Source organism: Plectropomus leopardus, chromosome 3 (assembly GCF_008729295.1).
Source record: "Plectropomus leopardus isolate mb chromosome 3, YSFRI_Pleo_2.0, whole genome shotgun sequence".
NCBI lineage: Eukaryota > Metazoa > Chordata > Actinopteri > Perciformes > Serranidae > Plectropomus > Plectropomus leopardus.
The window spans coordinates 34428255-34449913 of record NC_056465.1 but is presented as its reverse complement, the minus strand read 5'-3'; the positions used below and the strand labels follow the sequence as shown (position 1 = coordinate 34449913).

At 37.9% G+C, this 21659-nt stretch overlaps 1 protein-coding gene across 6 annotated transcripts in view; it reads left to right on the top strand.

Annotated features, from left to right (window-relative positions):
• tprg1 (tumor protein p63 regulated 1) overlaps nt 1–21659 on the top strand; it is a 63461-nt gene that overhangs the window by 6785 nt on the left and 35017 nt on the right. For 5 of the 6 annotated variants that reach the window (XR_006105720.1, XR_006105719.1, XR_006105717.1 and 2 more), the window contains exons 4-6: nt 1097–1273; nt 15336–15489; nt 18671–21215. Coding sequence is in view for 1 of the 6 variants with exons in the window: in XM_042483682.1 (XP_042339616.1) it covers nt 1097–1273; nt 15336–15489; nt 18671–18865 (526 nt within the window). In the remaining 5 variants the exon portion in view is untranslated. Of the gene's footprint in view, nt 1–1096; nt 1274–15335; nt 15490–18670; nt 21223–21659 lie in introns of those variants that run through there. The other variant, XM_042483682.1, reaches the window with a different exon arrangement.

Below are 21659 nucleotides of genomic sequence, written 5' to 3'. Positions count from 1 at the left end.
CATAAAGAGGTTAAAGGAATCAGAAGTGTCAAACATTGGCACATTTTGAAAAATTGCAACAGAAAAAAGTTATATAAAAGGTCAAAGTCTCTTAAATGTGCAAAAAAATAGCTTGAGGTGGTTTTTGCCTTAGTAAAAAAAGAGTTGATATCCAATAAATTGGAAATGGAAACACCTTTCCCAAATAAATTCTTATTCAGTGATAATAAATAGTAATGCGAAGGACTGATCAGCTGTTTGGGCTGTTGTCATCTTCCTGGATATTCCCAGTTTGTCTTAGTCTCTGGACAGCATCAAACATCGCAAATACTAGCTGACATTAAAGAACACTTAAAGCTTGCTCAACTGAAATAAATTCCTATGGAAGAATAAAACAGTCATTTCAGAGAAAAAATTGCCCTGTTTTTCTGAATTTATGAAATTAATATCTCAGGATTATAAGAAAAGTTTTTGTGAAAACAAATCCTGCTTTCATTTTTCTGAATTGGCGAGATAATAATCATGTTAATTCCAAAAAAGGAGCAGAATTGTTTTCATGATTTTTTTTTGTTACAGAAATCTGAGGTAGTAATTTTGTTAGTTTAAAAAACAAGCTGATTTTTTCTAAAGTGAATGCATTATGCTTCTTCAATGTCTTGAAAACCTCTCTCCACATTTCTATCGTAGGTGGGTGAGATGGTTGATTTGTTTGCTTCCAGTTCAAAACCGCTACTTGTACTCTGTTTTTTGGTGGATTGCAGCCATTTGTAAAGTACAGTCTATACCAGCAATTTAAGACAAAACTACGCTCTGCAGAGTCTAGTTAATTCGCTCATTACCAGTTGATGGAAATGCACCTAATTTGCAACTTTTGAGAAGTTTGCATAAAAATTCCCCTGTTTAGTTTCAAGTTATCCTCTGCACACCTTCCCACACAGTAAGCACAAAAATGTACTCTATCATGTCAAGTCAAGAATTCAAATAGCTAAAAATAAATCGCCCTGGGTTAAGAGTTGAGTGAGCGAACAGATTCAATTTGTTTCACAATTAGAATATTGCTACCAATAATTTATTTTTCACTGCAGGTCTAACACCCTCTCTCTGCTTTCTTTTTCAGGGTGGATCACTGGAACAATGAGAAAGAGCGTCTTGCAATTATCACAGACAACTCTCTCATGGTTTTCAAGTACGATTTTCTCATGTTCAGATGTGAGCATATCCAAAGGATCCCACTGAACATCATCGACCGCATCTCCCATGGCAACTTCAGCTTCCCGCCACGCTCCCTGCTTCAGTAAGTCCCTCATTAACCCCTGATCAGTCCTACAGCAAACTGATACCTTTTATTCATAAAAACTGCAACTTTAACTTAAATAGGTGTTGTTATACGTGGTGGGAAATGATTTTCAGGATATTACTGATACTTACATTTAAAGGGAAACTTCTGGATTTTTTAATATGGACGCTATTTTCCTGTGTTTTGTGTCTAAGTGTGATGTTTGCAACATCAGTTTAAATCCTCTAAAAGTTTTTGTTTTTGCCACTGACAGGCTCAGACTATAACTCAAAGTGTCTGGTAACATTATGGAAGGATCCCTACAGACCTTTTTGTTAAAGAGTAAAATCCTTTTTGTTTAACCAGAACCAGCACTGAAATTGCCAAATCCACCAGACTCCATTTAAAACCCCCCCAGCAATTGTAGCGTGTACAAAGCCAGCATATTTTCACATCTGACTGGGTAAATTAAGGGTTAATTTACCCTTTAGTTTTATTTTGTTTCTGTCAACTTTTAACGAAGTGTTTTTTAAGATGCTAGAATTACTGTACATTAAATGGAGTCAGGTGGGTTTGCCTATATCGATTTCGGGGCTGTGTCTGGTTAAACAAAAGGAATATTTCTCAAATAAAAACATCTTTCTCTGTAGGGTCCTTTCCATAATGTTGTCAGACATTTATGATAACAACCTGATCCTGTCAGTGTCAAAAACAAACACTTTCAGTGGATCTCCATCAACAGTGTTGAAGATGCCTCGATTAGTTACCGTGCAGCTGGTTTGCTGTCGGCTGCAGCTGTCTCGCTCAGTACTGGATCAATATCAAAGACTGTTGTTCCCATTAGTCACTTAGACACAAAAACATGAGAACACAGGATCCAGGTTCAAAAATACCAGACTTACCCTTTAATAGAGTGACATTCATTGACATTGAACAGTGTGCAAAACAGCACTGTGTTACAGAGAAGGCCTCAGATCTCTGGTGTCCTGTCTTATTTTTAGTAATTTTCAGTAAGTCTTCTTTAAAACTGATCTTGCCAATGAAAAAAATAAAAATCCTACTTGGAGAATTGCAAATATTAGCTTTAATTATCTGCGCTGCGCACTAATTTACTTCACAAAAGTAAAATTCCCTGTGACAAAAACCCTTTTTAGCACATAATTAACAGTTAAGCTCGAACACAAAACATGTCACATTTTCTGTTGTATATAAAATCGTTTCATAACTTTTTTTTTTTTAATCAGACAACACATTCTCAACTTTTGTGAAAAATTTGAGGATGTAATGAAAATTGGAACATGCAGCCTTTTTAATGAATTTCAAAGGTTGCAGGAGTATGCATGATTTAATAAAAAGATATTGACAGTGATTTGAGATGTCAGTGAAAACAGTGACACGATGCTGAGGGCAGCATCAGAAAGCTGCGCTGTGATGGGAGACGTGCAGAGAAATTGGTGCAGAGGGCAACCAGGGACACGTGTAACAGCCTGAAACAGGCATGGCAGCGAGACAAGTGTGCGGGGAGTTTTTCGGGGGTAAGGAGTGCATAGCTGTCACTTGGAGCTGTCGCTTAACTGATTAGTGGCAAAATTAATGTAGTCCTTTCATCCAAACCTTTTAAAGACGGCTCAGGGGATACCAAACCAACTAAAACTAATTTGATGAATAAAACGTAATGCGCTGTGAAGAGCTTAGAGAGCGCGGCCTTTATTGGAGGCTTTATCTCTGCACATTACGTTAAATTATACATAAAACGCTCGTGAAAGCCACCCGGGAGTCCAACAGTAAAGAGACAGTTTCAAATGAGAAAGACTCGACCCTCAAACATTTCCCTCTTTCTGTCTTCATCTCCACCACTTCCTCCCTGTTTCTCCCTGCCTTCCTCTCTGTCTCTCCCGCAGGAAGTGTCTTCTTTTGTTCGTCTAGGTCATTCTGGCTTGTTTTTGGCAGAAACTGAGCTACAGTTCATGTATATATGAAAATGAATCCCCCCTTCTGCTATAATACGACATGAAACTTTGTTTCTACATTATAAAATCAATGTGAGAGAAAGTAAGAAAAGTCAGGCTGTGAAGATTATTGAGCCGCTGTGTTAATGTTACATTCCTTTTTTGGAAACAGTTATAAGTCCCCCCTAAAATAAAAAAATCATAAAAGGTGTATAGCACACTGTAAAGTAGATATAAGCAACTATGTACTACTGCGACTATGAAAAACCATAACTCCTATGGGCACTGATAAGTGGAGGCTGTTTATAAACAGATAATGAACGATAATATAGTCAAACGCAGCTGAAATCATGAAAGATGTGTCATGGAAGAGGTTGAAATTGTTGTTATATACTGTAAAGTGACTCTTAGACTGCACTTATTTCTGCCTACAACTACATTACAGTATGTTATAAACCATGTTATGTTCATACAAAGTTACACCGCCAACCACTGGCCTGGCATGCATGCTATAGCTTTTTTTTTTGTTTTGTTTTTTTTTGTGTGGATCAGTGGACATGAGGAACATTGTCACAATGTTATCATATGAACATGTATTTTTATTTTTTAAACGCAAAGAAAAGACTTCTCAGTTTCTATTGGGGCCTGAAAGTCACTGCACATGGCTGCTGGTTCTGGGATTTGTAAGTTCCTGTAAAGCCACAAACTCTAATTTTTACATTTCTAGATGTATACAGATAAACAGATGTTTTGCTTACTTGTTGCTTACTTGAGTTTTAGAGTTGAAGGCAAAGTAGCAGCGTGCAAGGGCTGTAGTTCAGTATGGTGGGTCACGGCCTGCAGCTGCATACAGAATACCCAGGATATAGATTGATGCATGTAATGTGGAGCCAAAGTTCACAAACTTGAGTTTCACCTGAAATCTTTGAGCTGTATCTGTGAGCATCATATGCTGAGGTCAGTACAAGTGGATTGCAAATTAATGCTGAAGCTGGAAGACCTGCCTGCGGGTTCATGGTCAGCTATAATAGCAATAAACAGAGTGGTATATAAGACGAAGACGGCGTGTTGGTGGTGTGCGACCGTTGTAGGGTATGTGAGTGGAAACACACATTTGACAGTATAAGCTGGATGTGCTGATCACTGTGATGATAAATGTTTGGGTGCTTTGAAAGTTTAATTATAGCCAGTGGAACTAAGACTCCCGCTAATGCACAAGTTTTATTTGTCATTTTCTAAATGTATTTTGTACTTTTTGATACGGTTTGATATCATAAGAGAAGCTTTTCAGGTTTATAGTCTGTTGTAACCTGTTGCCTTTTGGGAAAGTTTTTAGACTTTATACAGTATAATACACAAGTGTTTTTGAAATGTTCCTTATTTTTTATAATGACAATTGTTTACCAAAGTTGCTCATGGGGAAAATGTTACCTCTATCCCCAGTAAGAGGATTGTGTCTGTTTTGGACATTTTCTCTAATATCTGTTCAAAACAAATCAGTCTTATGCATTGCCATGGTAACAAACTCGCACCTCTCTGTGATTCCCAAATTGGGCGGAGCCATGAAGTTTTGTGTACCATTACACCGTTATAAGCAACGTGTGAGATGCTTTAAAACTCCACAGAGGTTAGAAGAACACCAGTCGGGTGATAATATCGGCGGATTCATCATGAGTGACACCTTTCAAACACTATTTGTCATGTGAACCATTTTAATATAAGAATATTGATTGTAGCCACCTTAAGGGACAGACGTGAGAGTGGTATTGAGCTTCACCTCTAACCCAGCAAGAAATCGATAAAGCATGTTTCCCGGAGCTCAGACTGATTCTTTAAGGTGTTAGCTGAAGTCCTGGATATGAAGTGTCTTATAATGTATATGTCTGTGTACGTTTTTCACATTGTGGTCTGTGATTTTAATTGTGGTAAAAGACTAGAAAGGAAAATGTCTGCAGTTTTGATTTATTGGGGATGGATTTGTCCCACAATACAATTTCTCTACGTCAAAGAAATGAATATAACTACATACTGTATATGCTCACGTAAATATTCTCCATTTCTCCACATTAATATTTATCTAAATGTTTCAGCTGCTTTTTCAGCTGCCACCATAGTAACACTTGACTGTCACTCTCAAAGTATTACTGTTCACATTCAAGCCGGTGAGAATACAAGATATCTGCAGCCTGATTTGACGGCTGACAGTTGTCATCTGACCACTTGATGTCAGTGTGCACCCTTGATAGAGACGGTTCAGGGCAGGAGCACGCCACATCACATTTCTTCATCTGTTTGATGTTGTCATCTGTGTTTCTGCAACTGTACATGTGAATCACTGCCGCTATAGAGGCCGTCTCCTGTATGTATGGGCTGAAGGAAAGCTGACACCTTCACAGTTACGTCAGAGAAGTCAGGCCATTGATTGGCCACATTGAGGAGCTTAATTACACTAAATGTTGCACAATTGTCGCCAAGTGTTTTGCACACTTTGTTTTGCTAGAGCAACACTGATTGAATTGCATACAACCAGTGCTTGTAGATTTAATTTTTTATTTTATGTTTTTGCAGTCATTTCTAAAAGAGGCAAAAGCCAAAACAAAACCATTTGTATATTGATCACTCACACTTTTATGTTGAATTCGGGAGGAAAGCTTTTTAGTTTAGTTTTAGACTTTATACCGACTGATTATACCGCACGAGTTGTGTGAGATTTTGTAAACATATAATTTTGCTGTTAAATGTGGACCCCAATGACTACAATTCATGAACAATGTTCTCAATTTTTGGATTCTTCGTTCACCATGCTGGCACGCAAAAATAAACAAGTTGTCTTCAAGAATTACTCACAAGGTGAGTTGTGAATATATAAATGATCATTTGAGGGGTCAAGTATTCCTTTAAATATCCATCATATGGATACTAAATTTATATTGCAAGCCCACTCCTGTTGTAAATTATTAGTCAAAATATAGTCAGAAAATGCACTTCATTAGTAATTATTTTATTATATTACCAATATTATTAAGCTTATACATAAATGTGTAGATCTAGGCTGCATATACAGATGTGGACAAATTTGTTGGTTCCCTTGTAGCTCATTGAAACAATGTTTTATTTCCCCTGAAAACTGATAAAGTTAAAATCAATTGTCTGATGTATACCTGTGTGCCTTTGGTATGTCACAGAGTAAAGTATGTCAGTAAATGTCTGATTTTTATTAAATATGGAATTAACAATAATGGATGCTAATTACTTTTGTCAGAAAATTGTGGGTTCTTCTCTTTTCATGGAAGGGTACCAACAAATTTGTCCACGTCTGTACACAACATACATGAAAAAAATCACAGTATACAAAGAGAAGTAGCAAAAAATGTAACCGAAATAGTTTTCCAAAAAGACGTTCAATATAAACTGCCTTATTAGAGGTATTGAGCTATTTTACCTATTATAATAACTTGTTATAGAAAAACAAGTTATGGCAAATAAAACATTTAAAAAATATTAAAGTTTATTTAAGAACAGAATATAATTATTTAAATTGTAATGACACTAAAAACTCAGCATACAAAAAATATAGACATCACAGGCCACCACAAGAATACATTTTTTTGTATTTTCTCTTTTTTGGAATATTATTGTGCGAACCTGTACAACTAGACTTCCTGAGGATATTAATAGATTTCAACTTACTGAACTGTGACTGAAAACCACTTTCATGAACGTTTGACCCCTGTGTTCCCAGACCAGCAGCTTCACAACAAACAATATCAAACCTCCCTCTACAGAGCGTGTTTTCTGGCATCAGTACCCTCATCTGCCTCCCCAAAACCTTGATGATGCCAATAGAAAGTGTTCGGGGAGTGTCAGTATTTTTAGTCCTGATGATTTTGTTTTCATCGCACATTTCTCCAGGTGCGTCCATGACGAAAAAGCACACAGTATCTTCTGCATCTGTGGGGAAAGATGTGTTTAAAGTGCCTTCTTTCCAAAGTGTCTAGACAAACTAATTACCCAGCACATCATCTATTTTTTTTTTTTATTCCTGTCTGAAAGAGTTGGGTGTGGAGGTTTAAAGAAGCCCCACTAGAGGTTGCTTCAGTAACTGTTGTAGGAAATATATATATTTATGAAGGTTGGAAATAATCCCAGCACTGCACTCTTCTCATGTCTCTCATCTGATCAGAGGTTTTTTTTCTGAATAAGGCTTCAGAGAGAGTGATGCCTTATTTAGCCACCTTCAATTAACTCAAGTTTCTTCCTCACATTGTCAGTTGATATGCTGACATGAGTGTTCTTATTATGCATTTCTTCATTGGTTTTAGCATACACATCAATAAGGTGCAAAATCTGGAGTTTGAGTCACTCTTTTGGAGCTGGTTTATAAACAATCATCCTCTCACTCTGCTGTCTTTCCGAACACACCGATACAAAGCAGAGCAGCTTACACGTTCGGACAGCAGAGGGCAGTCAGCACATAGCAGCTCTTAAAGATATCATCAGCATAATGCACCTCATCTCAGGATAATTTAGTCAGAGTCACAACTGTTGTGTCATGAAACAGGAGAGTTAATCTGTGCTTAAAATGGGAAGAAATCTTTTTACTCTCTTTGCATTAAATAAGGATGTATACACGCACCCTAACAATTTTCCTCAAATGAGGACCGACACTCCTGCTTTCACTTCCTGACTGAAACCATGCAAACAGTAGTCATGCCGTCAGTTGGGCTAAACTTCTGGCGTTCACCTTTGATGGCCGTTTCTGGGGTGAAAAGAGTTGTAAAAATGATAAAAGGAATATTTAGTAAAGTTTTTCCCAGCTGATGAGTCACAGGGTCCAGATTTCTCCTTAGTCATTAGTTTAGGGTCCGCACATTAGATAAATGACCACATATTGAGTTTTAGTTCACAAAATGTAAACAACACTTTGGCTGAGAGCACAGAAAAATAAAACATACTGCAAGAATAAGGCACTTCAAAATAAAGGCTCTGTGCCAGAAATTGAATGTACCTCAGAATAAAGTTTTGTATAAACGTGACACACTGACAAGTCACTCATTCAGAATGGACCCGAAACCCACTTTTGGACCGTGACCCACCAGTTGGGAACCACTCATCGAGATTATTGCTCTGTAATCTGCTGCACAGAACAGCTGAGTCGGTTTCTGTTGGTGAAATCAAGTTTGGAAAAAATCCATGTTGATCTTGCAAGGCTTTAAGAGAAGAGGCACTATGGTGATTTAGTGTTGCACTTGCCTTAAGGTAAGGGACATATATTTATTTTATTATTTTTTTCTAGTATGAATTGTACTCCAAAAACACTGGATCAGTTTCTTACAATGCAGCTCTAATATATCTTTCGTTAGACCACCTGTCTCCTAAATGCTCCTGAATAACTCTGACATCACTGTGACATCATCACGGTTATTTCTTAAAAGTTTTTGAGCGTCATAAGATATTATCATGGATTGTCATGTCACGTATTTTCACAGGCGATTTGTAAACTGAACATCATCCCTTTAAAATGTTGTCCACTTATTTTGTTTTTAAAACATTTTTATAATTTTTTATTTATTTTTTTATTTTTTTAAACAATATTGATTGGACTCATTAAAAACGTATTAAAAGGCAGGATGCTGCAGTGTATACTCAGTGCGCGAGTACACGTTTATTCTGATGTGTGATATATGATAAAACTAGCGTGCACCTTTGTAAAAATGCCGAACTGGAATCCTGAATTATTGTGGTTTGATGAAAATGTGAAGTTGGACTAAAGTTTGTAAAGCTTGGAAAATTAGGCAAACTAGACTGAATAATGCACAAAAGCAAAATGAGATTAGTTTATTTGATGCAAGTCTGGTATGAAGTGAGTTGAAGAATTTTGGTATGATTTTTTTGGGTGTAGTGGTGATACTGTAACTGCTTCATTTACTATGTTGTTTAAATATTGGTTAAATCGTCTTACTTTGAACATGGACCCTGGAAGAATAGTTGTTGCCATGATAAATCAAATGATCCAAATAAACAGCAAATACTTGGAGCATTGTGACAATTCATAAGGCCTAGCATCACAGAATACATACTAACAGATAATGAGCTTTTAATTTGTTTCTCTCATAGCTGCAAACAAAGTTTCAACACTTGTTTGATGTTTAGGTAGCAGTTCCTCACTTGCTGCCTCCGTCAATGACTGTTTCCCAGTAATTGTGACCTCAACTGCTCTTTCATAAAAAACAAAAAATGAAATACAGCCTTGAATTTTCACCAGTAGGCGTGTAATGTTTTGGGCGTGCTGCTCTGAATTCAAACACCTTGGGAGCAGTTTTCAGCTTGTGGACTCTGCAGCCTTTTCAAGGTGGAAATATCTTTGCCAACAGCCTGCAGCTATGATATCGCAGCTTTTGCATCATGACATCCACAGTAACATGGCTGTGTGTTTCAGGCTTCGGAGGTTGCATGAGCAGCTTCATGAATAATGCAAATATCTTTTTGAGGCTTGAATATTATAGGGGTATAATTGTGTTGAACGTGTAAGCTCAGTTCTTCATGTTTTTGCTTTGTTTTTTTAGTAATGACTCCACCCTCTTTCCTCTCTGTAGTCCTTTCACATGCTGAATGAAACCCTGTTGGATGGATACATGTATGGATGGCTGACAAACCTGCAGGCTCTATTGAGCAATCGGACCAGATTTGTTTGTTCGCTCTCAGACAATGTGGGACACTTGCCATGACAACTGGAGCTGGGCTTGATATTTATCTTGTGTGTTGACTCATGAGTCCCAAGCGCTTGAAAGCCCAGGGAGGAATTTTTCGTTACTTGCCCTTAAGCTCAGAATGCGGTGTTTCTTTTATGCATGTGTGCGTTTTGTATAAACACTGTGGATTCAGAAGAACTCTAATGGGAAGGTCAGTAGGAGGTGGATTTCCTCAGTTTGGCCTCCTTATTGAGGTGTGAAGATGCAGTTTTTAGGCATGAATTTTGACACAAACCTTATCTCCTTGAGAAATTTGTGAATGACATAGCAAAGGCGTTATATCAGTTATACTTGGTTAAGGGATGTTGATGTTGCCACATGTTCGGGTGTGGTGTAAAAAACATCTACATTACAAACATTGATAGACAGATAGACCTTTATTATCAGCGTAGAAAGTGTCATATTTTTTTTACTCTCACTCTCTCCTCACAGACACAAAAAGGTAAAAAATGCTCCCAAACATGATAAGTCACAAACATTCCCCCATCCATCTACACGTGCAGTGTGAGCTCTCAGGTCGTGGTTTGACGATCAGACCATGCAGTGTGAGCACATTAATCGTGAGCTTTGGCTTTACATCGCAGACGATTCACTTGCACAGGATGAGTTGGAATTAAAAATTTGTAGTCGTGCAGTGTATGCCCAGCTGTAGTGTGTGAGCAGGCATTGCATATATTTCTGTTGCAATGCGCTTGAGAGCAGGCTCATCCGGCGCTATGACCACAGATACTCACTCCTGCTAGGGCGTGTGAGAGGAGAGGGAGAGTGCGCTGTGCTGCTGTCAGAAGATATCCGTTACTTGTTTTTCATTGTGATATAATGCACTATTTGCGTGAGAGTGTGTGAAAAGTGTCAACTGAGTGTGTTTCATGGTAGATGCAAGAGTTGGCAGTCCTGTCAAGTTATTTTATTCAGAACGGACATGCGTCCAACACCAGATTGTATTAGAGGATACCCCATGTAAACAGTTGACCTGAAATCTTCAATCAGATTCAGAAAAAGTGTGCATGTAAATGCTGCTACTGTCTCCTTGATGCAAACTTCTTTGCCATTGGTTAAGGCTGTGACTTTGCCGGTCCAAGTTCACCAAAGTTGTACGTAATGCAAAGATGCAAATCTGTTTTGCCATGGGAAGTGAATATTTTATTCTTACAGTGAATGGAAGTAAATGTGAACGGCAATGTTAATTTCGCACATGTGTGATGGTCCTCTGTTGCACATCAACATCAACATTTCTGTTCTGAACTGAGCCACTTCAGCGTAAAAACACCAGTTCCACTTTGATTTATTTCAGTATAACATATTATATCATAATACTTTATTTAGTTTTATTTGAAAAGCACATTATATATATCATATATTAAAATCCATTGCCATAGAGCCTAACATATATCGCCCAGCCTTAAGCAAAGGTGTAGTCTGCTTTCACCATTTCTGTATTTTCGTGACTGTATCGAAGCGAGGCACAGTGAAAGTCCAAACCCCAGCTCTGCCACATAAACACAGTGAAGACTTCCAAGGCCTCTGGCTGAAAAGCCCAGCCCTGCTCTGCCTGTTTGGGCCGGTCCCTCTCCCAGTGATAGCTTACCTGTGGAATTTGCCAAAGCTTTTTTATATCCCCATTTATACTCGAGCAATAGCTGAATGCTCTTACAAAGAGCAGTGTGTACAGACGTAACCCCACCATCCTCACTGGCTTTTGCTGAAATATAATCAGTCTTTTAGCCCCGGCTTTGCTTTTGTACTGAGTTTTTTTTTCTCCTGTCCTCCCCCTTTTCTCCCTGCACAACCTTTGCTCTGGAGGAGGCACAAAATGTTCAGCAGCAGCATTGTCATTCGGAAAGTACTTGTGTAAACATGGCACGATGATTGCATTATGATGCGGCCCCTCCCTGGGACCGTGACATATCAACAGCCACACCACTATTGTTTAGCCTCAGGTGTTTAATTCTGTTTGGCAGGAAGTGCTCCTGTACACAGTATGTGGTAAAATGTGAACATCAGTGTGACAGATCATTAAGGAAATCATAGCGCTGTTGGGAAATCACCCGCGTGCTGATTTATTTATCTGCATTCTTACTTTTTTATGCAAGCCAGCAGGTACATAATGAATAAGACTTTGCACAGTCCACAAACAATCACAACTGTTGACAGAATCACAAAAACACCAAAACAGGCTGTTTGATTGTCAAAACAAGCCACACTTTAGGGGCACTGTTTGCACAGTTTTGATGTGTTAAATTAATTTGCAAGTTGCATCTTGAAAGCTGTCAACTTGTATACACAGTGAGCTCTAAATAAACGCTCTAAAAGCTCTAAAATAAAGTATGTGGCAGCAAAGGATTTGCGTAACACAAATGTTTCCACGATGTACAATGCCGAAGGAAATGATGAAATCTTGAAGGTGGATAACTGATTAATAGCGGATATTGACTCAGTGTTAGCATGAGGGCGTTGTGTGGGCAGAAAACGTCATTTTTTCCATGAAAAGAAAATAAGGATTAGATCCCTGAACGTAAAAGCGGGATACGAAGTCAGAATTAAGCCAGCTCTCATGTTGTCTCATTGAATGTTTCATCAGTTGTAAAGATATCACTCGTGTCTGCCTGACATTGGTGGGATCATAGATATAGAAATGTAGATACTGTAACAGTATTTGTTTTGTTTTGCTCTGCCACTCAAACCAGTCAAACCAGTCACTGCAGGTTTTTCTAGTTACTGTTTTGAATCAACATGGGAGTTGTTTACTCTCAAAGACCTGTTAGGCCAGAGTATTTAAATGTGTTGATGCAAATATTGTTTTCGGTCTCGTAGAAAGTGACTTCATGTAGCATTAGCACAGACTTCTGGAAGAATGTTGTTTGCAAACAAAATCCTTGTTTTGCAAACACACATGCAGAGCTGTACCGGAGTATGTTTTTTCTATAAATTGTCAATGAATCTGATGATTATTTTTTTATGTATTAATCAATTAACTTGTTGGTCTATGCAACATCTTAGGCGACGGTTCCATTAAATGTTAAACTTTTGTTGTGGTTTGACCTTTCGTTCACATGATTACGTCGTTTTGGGGGCCTGAAAACGCAAACTTTGGAAACTGGGTGTTCACAGTGTCATTTTTTGAAAACGCCGCCCCTTCTGTCACTGTGTAAACTGTCAATGTGCGGATCCTGTGAGAACAGTGACATCATGGCTGCACTTGGTGAATGTGCATTACGTTTCAGACATATAGCCCCATCAGAGATATTCAGTAAACAAATGATAGTATTTCATGTCCGAAAAGCCCCCCCACTTTTTTTCTCAATGTTTTATAAAAAAAAGTTCATTTTAAACATGAATATTCCCAATTTCAGTATTCACCCATACACACCTTGATCTGATCAAACAAGAATTAATACAAAAACAAGAACAGATCAGTCTAAATAAACAAATACACACACACACACACACACACAGACACACACCACAGAAAAAAGAAACACATTAATACAGAAACGAATCACACCATCAGAAGCAGCCTACTGCTCTTGTATCATATCTTACTGCCCATTTCCCTCTTTGTTTAACCAGCTCACATTCACATGTTTTTAATCCCACACTACAGCTCTGCAATCAATTAGAGCCATTCAAGCAAAGTGTTTTTATGTCAAGGTGCAGTAAATAGAAAAAAACTGCTCCTGAAAACTGGCATTTATGAAACACCAAGGGTTTAAAAGGTTTGTGATCAGTGTGGTTGTGTATATATCGAATGCCTCTTTCTTATACTTTAACTATCTTTTTTTCTATGTTTAGTTTGGGTTTATTTGAATATTCTGCAGGAAGGTAACATTGACCTAAAAAGAGGTACAGAGGTGTTTTGAACTCTGTGTGACCCCGTACCTTTTGAACAGCGACACAGATACTGTACTCCCTGCAGATATTACAGTCTGAGAAAAGAAAGCCTTAAATCACATTTGATGGACAAACAGTAAACAGAGAATTGTAAAGATCCTCACAGCTTGTACATCAACGCTAACATCATTTCAAAGGTGGGATCTGTGAATGTTCAGAGGTCTGTTTGCTCTTCTGAGGTTTCATTAGGCTGGAGAGAGATACGACCCCAGGGCTTTTTCATTAAAACCTACGGTATTTACTTTAATAACATTAACACTGTAGATTACCTCTAAGACCTGAAAACCTGAGACCAACCTCACATTCAGTATTTGCCCTGAGGACAGATTAATGCCATTTTTTTTTTCATTATTCATACATTGTTACCGTAAAACCAACAGGTTTGGTCGTTTAGGTGTAAAATTCGAACTGATGTTAAAGCAAAAGTATGGTCTGTAAAGTTTCATTTTCGAATATACAAAGCTCTTCTTTTTAGCCGGCCAGCTGTGCGAGCAGTGCAGGGACAGCTGCATGTGGCATGAGCTTCATCCTTCTTTGAGTTGTCTTTCTTGGTCCGTTTTGTGGATTTTGAGAACATCCCGACAATCTTAGCAGAGTGATGTGTTTGTTGTTTGTGGAGGGGTTTTGAGAATGATATTAGGAGGTGGAAGTTATATGTCTCTGAAAAAGTAGCAGGAGAGAGAAAGGCAGCCGCTGCATCTCGATTGGAAGTAAAACTCAACGTTTTTATTCGCTCACTCAAGTACTAAAAAGGCAGAGAGCAGTAAAAAACAGCTAAGCTGAAAAAAAGGGTAGGGTATAGTGTTGGTTTTCAGGCTGGCTGCCACACTACAAAATATTTTTCATCTTTATTTTATAGATCTTTTAATAATTTAATAAACTTAATTTGTTTTTTGTTTTATTTGTATCAAAATCAATTTATTCTCACAGACCTATCACTAACGCCCATCTCCTTAGCTCACTTAGACAATCGGCACTAAAATAAACAATGTCCTGCTTGTCCGTGACGGCGCACGGACACACTAACAAAAACAACCACACCACCACCACACACAGTTCACAGGCAAAGGGAATGCAGTCTGTCGCCTATATTTAGCAGGTTTACCTGTGTTTGAAAAACCTGTGTGCACGCACTAATTCTGCTGGGAAAAGAGTATTCTTTAGGATTATTTCTCCTACATGAGGCTTGAGATAAAAGCTATTGGCAAAAACAATTCTGTGCCACATAATTGTCACTTACAAATGACATCCTTTAAGTTTCAGCTATTCTGGATGTGGCCTGAGGCAAAGAAAGCATTTATATTCAGTGTTTTGTGCATAATTCTCACCGGAAAACAAAACAAGAACTTGTTTTTAGAAAGCAGAGACTGGCGTTGTTGATCTGGTGACAACATGAACTGTGGGACCTGAAGCTCTGTCACACGTTTGAGTCAAAAGTGTCACTGACAGAGAGACACTTTGTGTTCTTCTCTTGTTTTGTGTGTTCAGGAGAGAGGGGGAGGGGGTGCGGATCTTCTGGGACCGGCTCAGAGAGCCCTCCTTCACCTCCAGGTGGAACCCCTTCGCCTTGGACTTCCCCTTCATCACCTTCACTCATCACCCAGTGAGGAACACTAATGGCACATTTGCAGCTCTCTGTGACGTAAGTTGATCAATCAGTGTTATTAATATGACATTATTTAAACCCTTTGAATCAGGGAAATTGGCTTAATTTCATCCAAAAATATGGGAAGAAGGTAATGAGCAACTAAACAAAAAATGCCCCAAAAAATAGTATTAAATTGTTCAAAGGTTGAAAGAAAATTACCTGAAAAAAGCAAATAAAAAAAGAGTTAAAAAAAAAAGAGATGAGACAGTTACCTCAAGAATGTGCTAAAAAAAATGAAATGTTTTTTCTGTAGCATAATTATACGAATTTTGAATTATTTTGTGATAAAATCTTACAGTCTCCCTGCAACTAATTTTTTTTTCAGTCAGTTTTTTTTGTCACCTTTCACTTTCATTTTGTGGGACATGTCTCACTAAGTTGTTCATAACCTTTTCCCCATGTTTTAAAAAAATATATATATTTATTTTTTTTTCAGGTCTCAGAGGTTTAAATGCTTGTGGCAGGTGTCAGCAAAACAGATATTGATCCAGGTTCTACAGGGTTAAAGGCTCAGTTTCAGATCACATAACACGAGCTGTGGCTTTATTTACTGATGTTTTTTTTTAGATATCTGCCACAACCCTAATGCAAAGAAGGTGAAAGGAATTTTATTTCAGATGGTCATAGCATTGAAAAAACAACATCAGTAACATTTCCTCTCCAGGAAAAACATCCTGGTTTCTCAGAATAATTCAGACTTCACCGTCAACAGTTTTCTTTGGAACTATTTCCAGCGTTATTTGGCACAAGTTTGAGCGTCACACATCTCAAAACCTCTCAGCACATAAATCTGAAACTATGGAACAGCTGCAGGACTCGGCATCACCAGGAGAAAGTTTGTGATTCGGGCGATCTGACGTTTAATCCATCAGAGTGTATCTGTTTAAATATTTGATAATGTATGTTGTTTTATGACTAATCCAGGTGGAGGTGTGTACTCTGAGAGTCATGGAGGCACTTAACTGTTACCGCTTAAAAAGAACAAAACAGTGAAGTGAGATTCATCCCGTGGTCGAATGAATCATTGTACTGAGACGACTTACTGGAATTAGGAATAAGATTCGGTTCATGTGCAATCTGTCAGTTTCGACACCCGATAAAGTCCTCATTATTGACGCACAGCTGGATCCCAGGACCGCCAAGATTATACATACATAAAACCAGCACTCAAACTACTTTTTTCCAGTTTTAAGTTCATATTACTTGTGCAAAATTACAATGTATGTTTCATAATGAAAACACAATGATGAGTGAATGATGAGTGATTGCGAAACTTGCTCAGAGATTTCAACATCGATGTTTTCTAAGTAATCACAGCAGACGACTCATTATGAGGAGGAGAAAAGAGTGGAGCAATCGTTTACTATGGAATTAAATTTCAACAGTGTTTGAAAGTCGTCATACATGCTGTTTCTGCTGTCATGTAGAGTAAGAGAGAGGGTGAATTATACTCATACAGTAACCGAACACACATGTGGCCTGGCAGCAGAGCCTGACGGGCTCAAACAGCTGTGCAAAGACCCAGAACAACATTTACTGAGAATGCAGTGTACAAGTAATCGAAAGTACGATGTGACGCTGTGAAATGTGAACTATCCCGACTGAAGACAGTTTAGTGATTACAGCAGATGGATCTTTTAGATTTGACTCCCTCTGATTTTTTTTTTAAATGCATTACATTTTACATACATTACATTACTTACTCCATTTATCAAAAAGCAAGCATATGGAAAACAAAAAAGTTACTACAGTATCAAAAAATAACTCCATAAATGAATACAATAAAATAAATAAATGAATATATGCTGAAATGAAAACATGAATAAATTAACACATACATATAAATAAATGAATGAATGAACAAATAAATGATGAAAAATATACAGACATAATTAAATGCGTAAATGAAGAGCTGATTAAATAAATATAAAAATATTTATATTTTTTTTATTTTGGGTGTCTGTATGTTTATGATGTAGTAGGTCCTAACCTCTGCATTAATATATTTGTTTATAAATTTATTTATTTATTTATTTCAGCATTTATTTATTCTATTATTCATTATTCGAGTTAAATACATACTGGATCTGACCTCAGCAGCGCCCAACACTGCTGCTAGTTCAGCTGTCCAAGCTGACCAAAGAAAGAGCAGTGCACATCAAGGTGGTTAGTGTTAGAGGAAATGTCCGAAAGACTCAGCCGCCGTACATGTTTGAGCCTCAGTCAGACTCAGACGAAGAGCCGGCACCAAAGTTGGCGACTAGCAGACGTGTCAGGATGGTAAGTGTAGTCAGCAATATTTTGTTTGTTTATGTTGTTTGTGAGCTTTGTAGGCTAACTGGCAATGACTGACGCTGCATTAGTGGTAAAGTGTGCTCACATTGTCACTTAATGTTTGACTTTAGTCTATACCGGAGGTCTAATCAGAGTTTGCAGAAAGATATGGGCTTATCCCGTTAGGCTAAGATTTTCATGTTACTGTCAGTCAGTTCTGCACTGGAGGTTTTAGGTTTCTTTGTTGGCATTTTCACATCAGTCAGTAACTGACTTGTATTACTGAGTACGTTTATGTGCATAGTTCAGTCAAGCCGTGGTTACAGCTCGATTAGGCCATTTAATTGGACTACTGTCCATGTCCCAGAATACAAGCACAGGTAAAATCGATTTATTGACAGAAGTATGTCCGACTATGTATGTCCGGAGAACACGCAGAAGTCTGACCGAGGTGTTTACATGACAGAATAGCTCAATTTCACATCTAATTATCTGGATGCATTAGTCCTATTTCGATAAAATTAATTTAGTGTGGTTTTTATTGGACTAACACAATAATTAGACTTTTCTACCATCATGTAAACGTACTGAGTGAATCTAATCTAGGCTGCCTAGCATCGTTTGAATCTTGCATTTGAGGGAAGTACACAGACATCAACTCCTTCAGTAGAGGAATGTGTCGGTCAGTGAAGCCAAGGTCAGATATTTTAGGGGAAATAAACTGAATAAAAACACATTTTTCATTGGTCAGGAACTTTAATTATCTAATGCCAATGATGCGTGACACTATTACTTATCTTGTGAGCTCATGTATGCCGCACTTTGAGCAAAGCAAACTGTTATCAGGAACATTAATATGTTTTCTGGTGTATCTCTGATCCTCCCACCCTCTTGTCCACAGATGCAGAAGTTTCGTGAGCAGCTCAAGGATGCTGCACAGAAAGCCCACGCTATAAAGCCGTTTCCAGGCAAGGCCAACGGCGTCCTGGTCCTGAATCAGAACATCCTCATTGAGACTTACGTGGGCCTCATGTCTTTCATCGGGAACCAGAACAAACTGGGATACTGCATGGCTCGAGGAAACCTCGGCTTTTAACCGTTCAGCATATATTTAATAGTTTTATTGTTTGCGTGTTTATAAGTTTGTTGCTTTCAGATTCAACCAGGTTTGACCGAAAATTTGTTCCATATTCAGGTTTGCTTTTGTCACAGAGCAGCCTGGATTCTCAGGATGTTCTGTGTGAGCTTTAAACAACTGTGTGATCTCCCCCACTGCTTATTACCAGTGTGTGGTGTCTGAGTGCTCAGAAATATCCGCATTTCAACACCGCTCTTCACTGGATGACGGATCCCCCGCTGCTCTCAAGGAGCTTTGTATTTGCTCCTCAGTGATATGGTAATTCAACTCTTTCGCAATGGGACTCCTTTCTTCCTCCCCCGGTGTCTCTGTTAAAAGCTCATTCCCATGCCATTCAGCCCCTTAGAGATTCAGCGGAGCATGGGGGCACATTTGTCAGTTTAGTTTTATCATTCGCAGTGTATTTTTACAGTGCATACAGTGCTGGAATTTCCCCTTGATTCGTGTGTTTACTGTGTGTCGCTCTGCCTCGTTTGGCGTCACCTGTTTGTCTTGTGAGCGTAACACAGACAAGAAAGTATAGGCTTACGTATCTTGTTCTCTTCGTTTGTGGTGGTGTAAAAGATGCAGATTCTTCTGCACTGTCTTCAGCGCATCATGTCATGACCCTTGTTCGTACTAAATAATAATTTATATTTGCTGAAAGATAAACATTGTAGGTGACCATGAAACTTCAGCAGTGCCATGTCCAGATGTTGGTGCAGTTACATGTGCAGACACATTAGGGAGGTACGACAGTAAACACTCAGGCATGTGTTGTTTAGTTGCTCATTGCCCTCTACCCTTTTTTTTTTTTTTTTTTGAAAGAAATCAGTCCAGTTTGCTCAGGTTTGAAAGGGTTAATGATGCCAACCATAAATACTATCAGAAACAATTTAAATTTAATGAGGATATTAAGGATTACAGCTTTAAAACTTCCAAAGTAAAATTGTTTATGGGTGAATCACAGTTGTGTTTTCAAATGAGTGACAAATACAAATGAATGCCGACAGACTTCACCCGCAGTATTTAGACTCTAATTAGTTTTTCTCTTCAGGAAACAAGGTTAAGTAGCAAACGTCCCAGAAGGACAGATGTTATTCAAACCGGTAAAGTATATGGATAAGTTCAGCACCTTTAGTATCATGTATCATAACCTTAGGGCCTGAAGGGGTTAACATGTTTCCTCCCAGAGTGAGGACGTGTTTTTAATCCGGGATCAAGCACCGCTCTGGCCTGGAGCGAAGCACCTCATCCATATTTCTGCTCTTCGAGTTGTAAAAGATGTTGAGAAAACAGGATTAAGAGCCAGATAAATGAGCATTCATAAAGTTGTAGCTTTTGGCTCTCAAGAAACGTCGAGTTTTACATTCAGGTCACCTCGTGACTCAAAGCGGTGACATTAGAAGAATATCTTAGCTTGTTTATTTTGTTTGGTTTCCATGGACCGCATTTGTACCTGTAATCATTTTATTCTCTAATTGTCGCGACTTTAGCTGCAGGTGAAGCAGTTACCAAAAACATTGAGCAGCAGCATGACAATAAAACACCGTTGTGTCACAAACCGCTTTAAATAATGACAGACTTCCTGACATGTAATGTTTGTGATTACGTTGTTTGCAGTGATGAGTTTTCGTGTTCGGTCATGTTTGAATTGAACTTTAATGAAGCTCCGATCTTTCCTCTTCTCTTGTTTTCTCTCGACCTTTAACAGTCAAGAGCATCGCTGACGTCGAGATGTGGTGCGACTTGCTGTAAATGTCAGGATATAGAAGGAACGTGGCTCCGTGTGTGTGCAGATGTGCGTGCAGGAGGCGGCAGGGAGTGTGGGTGTGCTGTTGTGTACGATCTGTCCTCAGATGCTCCTTTTCTTTGCATTAAAGATCATTAAGTTCAGCCCTCAAGGTACTTTAAGAGAATTAGAGCTCTGAATTGCTCTCAACATTGTACGCACAGTCTGTACTCAGATGCTGGCGCTGCTGTTTAATATATAGAACTAATAAATCATTAACAGATGTGCAGTGATGATCAGAGATTTGATGTTATTATTATTATATTATTTTTTTGTGGATAACAAAACATTTTGCCACAAAATTTACGCTGTAAACATTTTGAGCTATTTCATCTAAAAAAACTTTAAGACATTCTGCTGCACGAACCCTTTGACACATGTATAGACATCTGTTTTTTTGTGCTGCGGTCAGACGCCTTTCACAAACTATTTGACCCTTTGAAACCTGAGGAAAGTTATTTCTCAAAAACACGAGAGACAAAGTCAATGACCCTCTGGACAACAAATGTCCCACAAACTGCATAAATGAAGTAAAAGGTGATTAGAAAATTACACAAAAATTAGTAATATATATATATATATATATATATATATATATATATATATATATATATATATATATATATATATATATATATATATATGCATAAATATTTTAAAAATATTATATTTTATTATATATATATGCATGTTTGTTATTGTTTTTCCACTTTTTTATTTTCAGATAATTTTCTTGTATCTTTTCACTCTTTAAAAAAAAACTGTTTTTAGGCCATACCCTCCTAAGTTGCTCGTTACCTTCTCCCTGTGGTTTTGAAAGAAATTAAACCAATTAGCCTGGGTTTCAAAGGTTTCAGATTACAAGTTAATTTATGTAATTAGGAATTTTGTTCTAAATATGCTGTAATGTGGATACAAAAATATCTTTACTGAGCTTAAGAATTAAAGTTTATAAACGAAACGCATGAAAATTGAAATCTT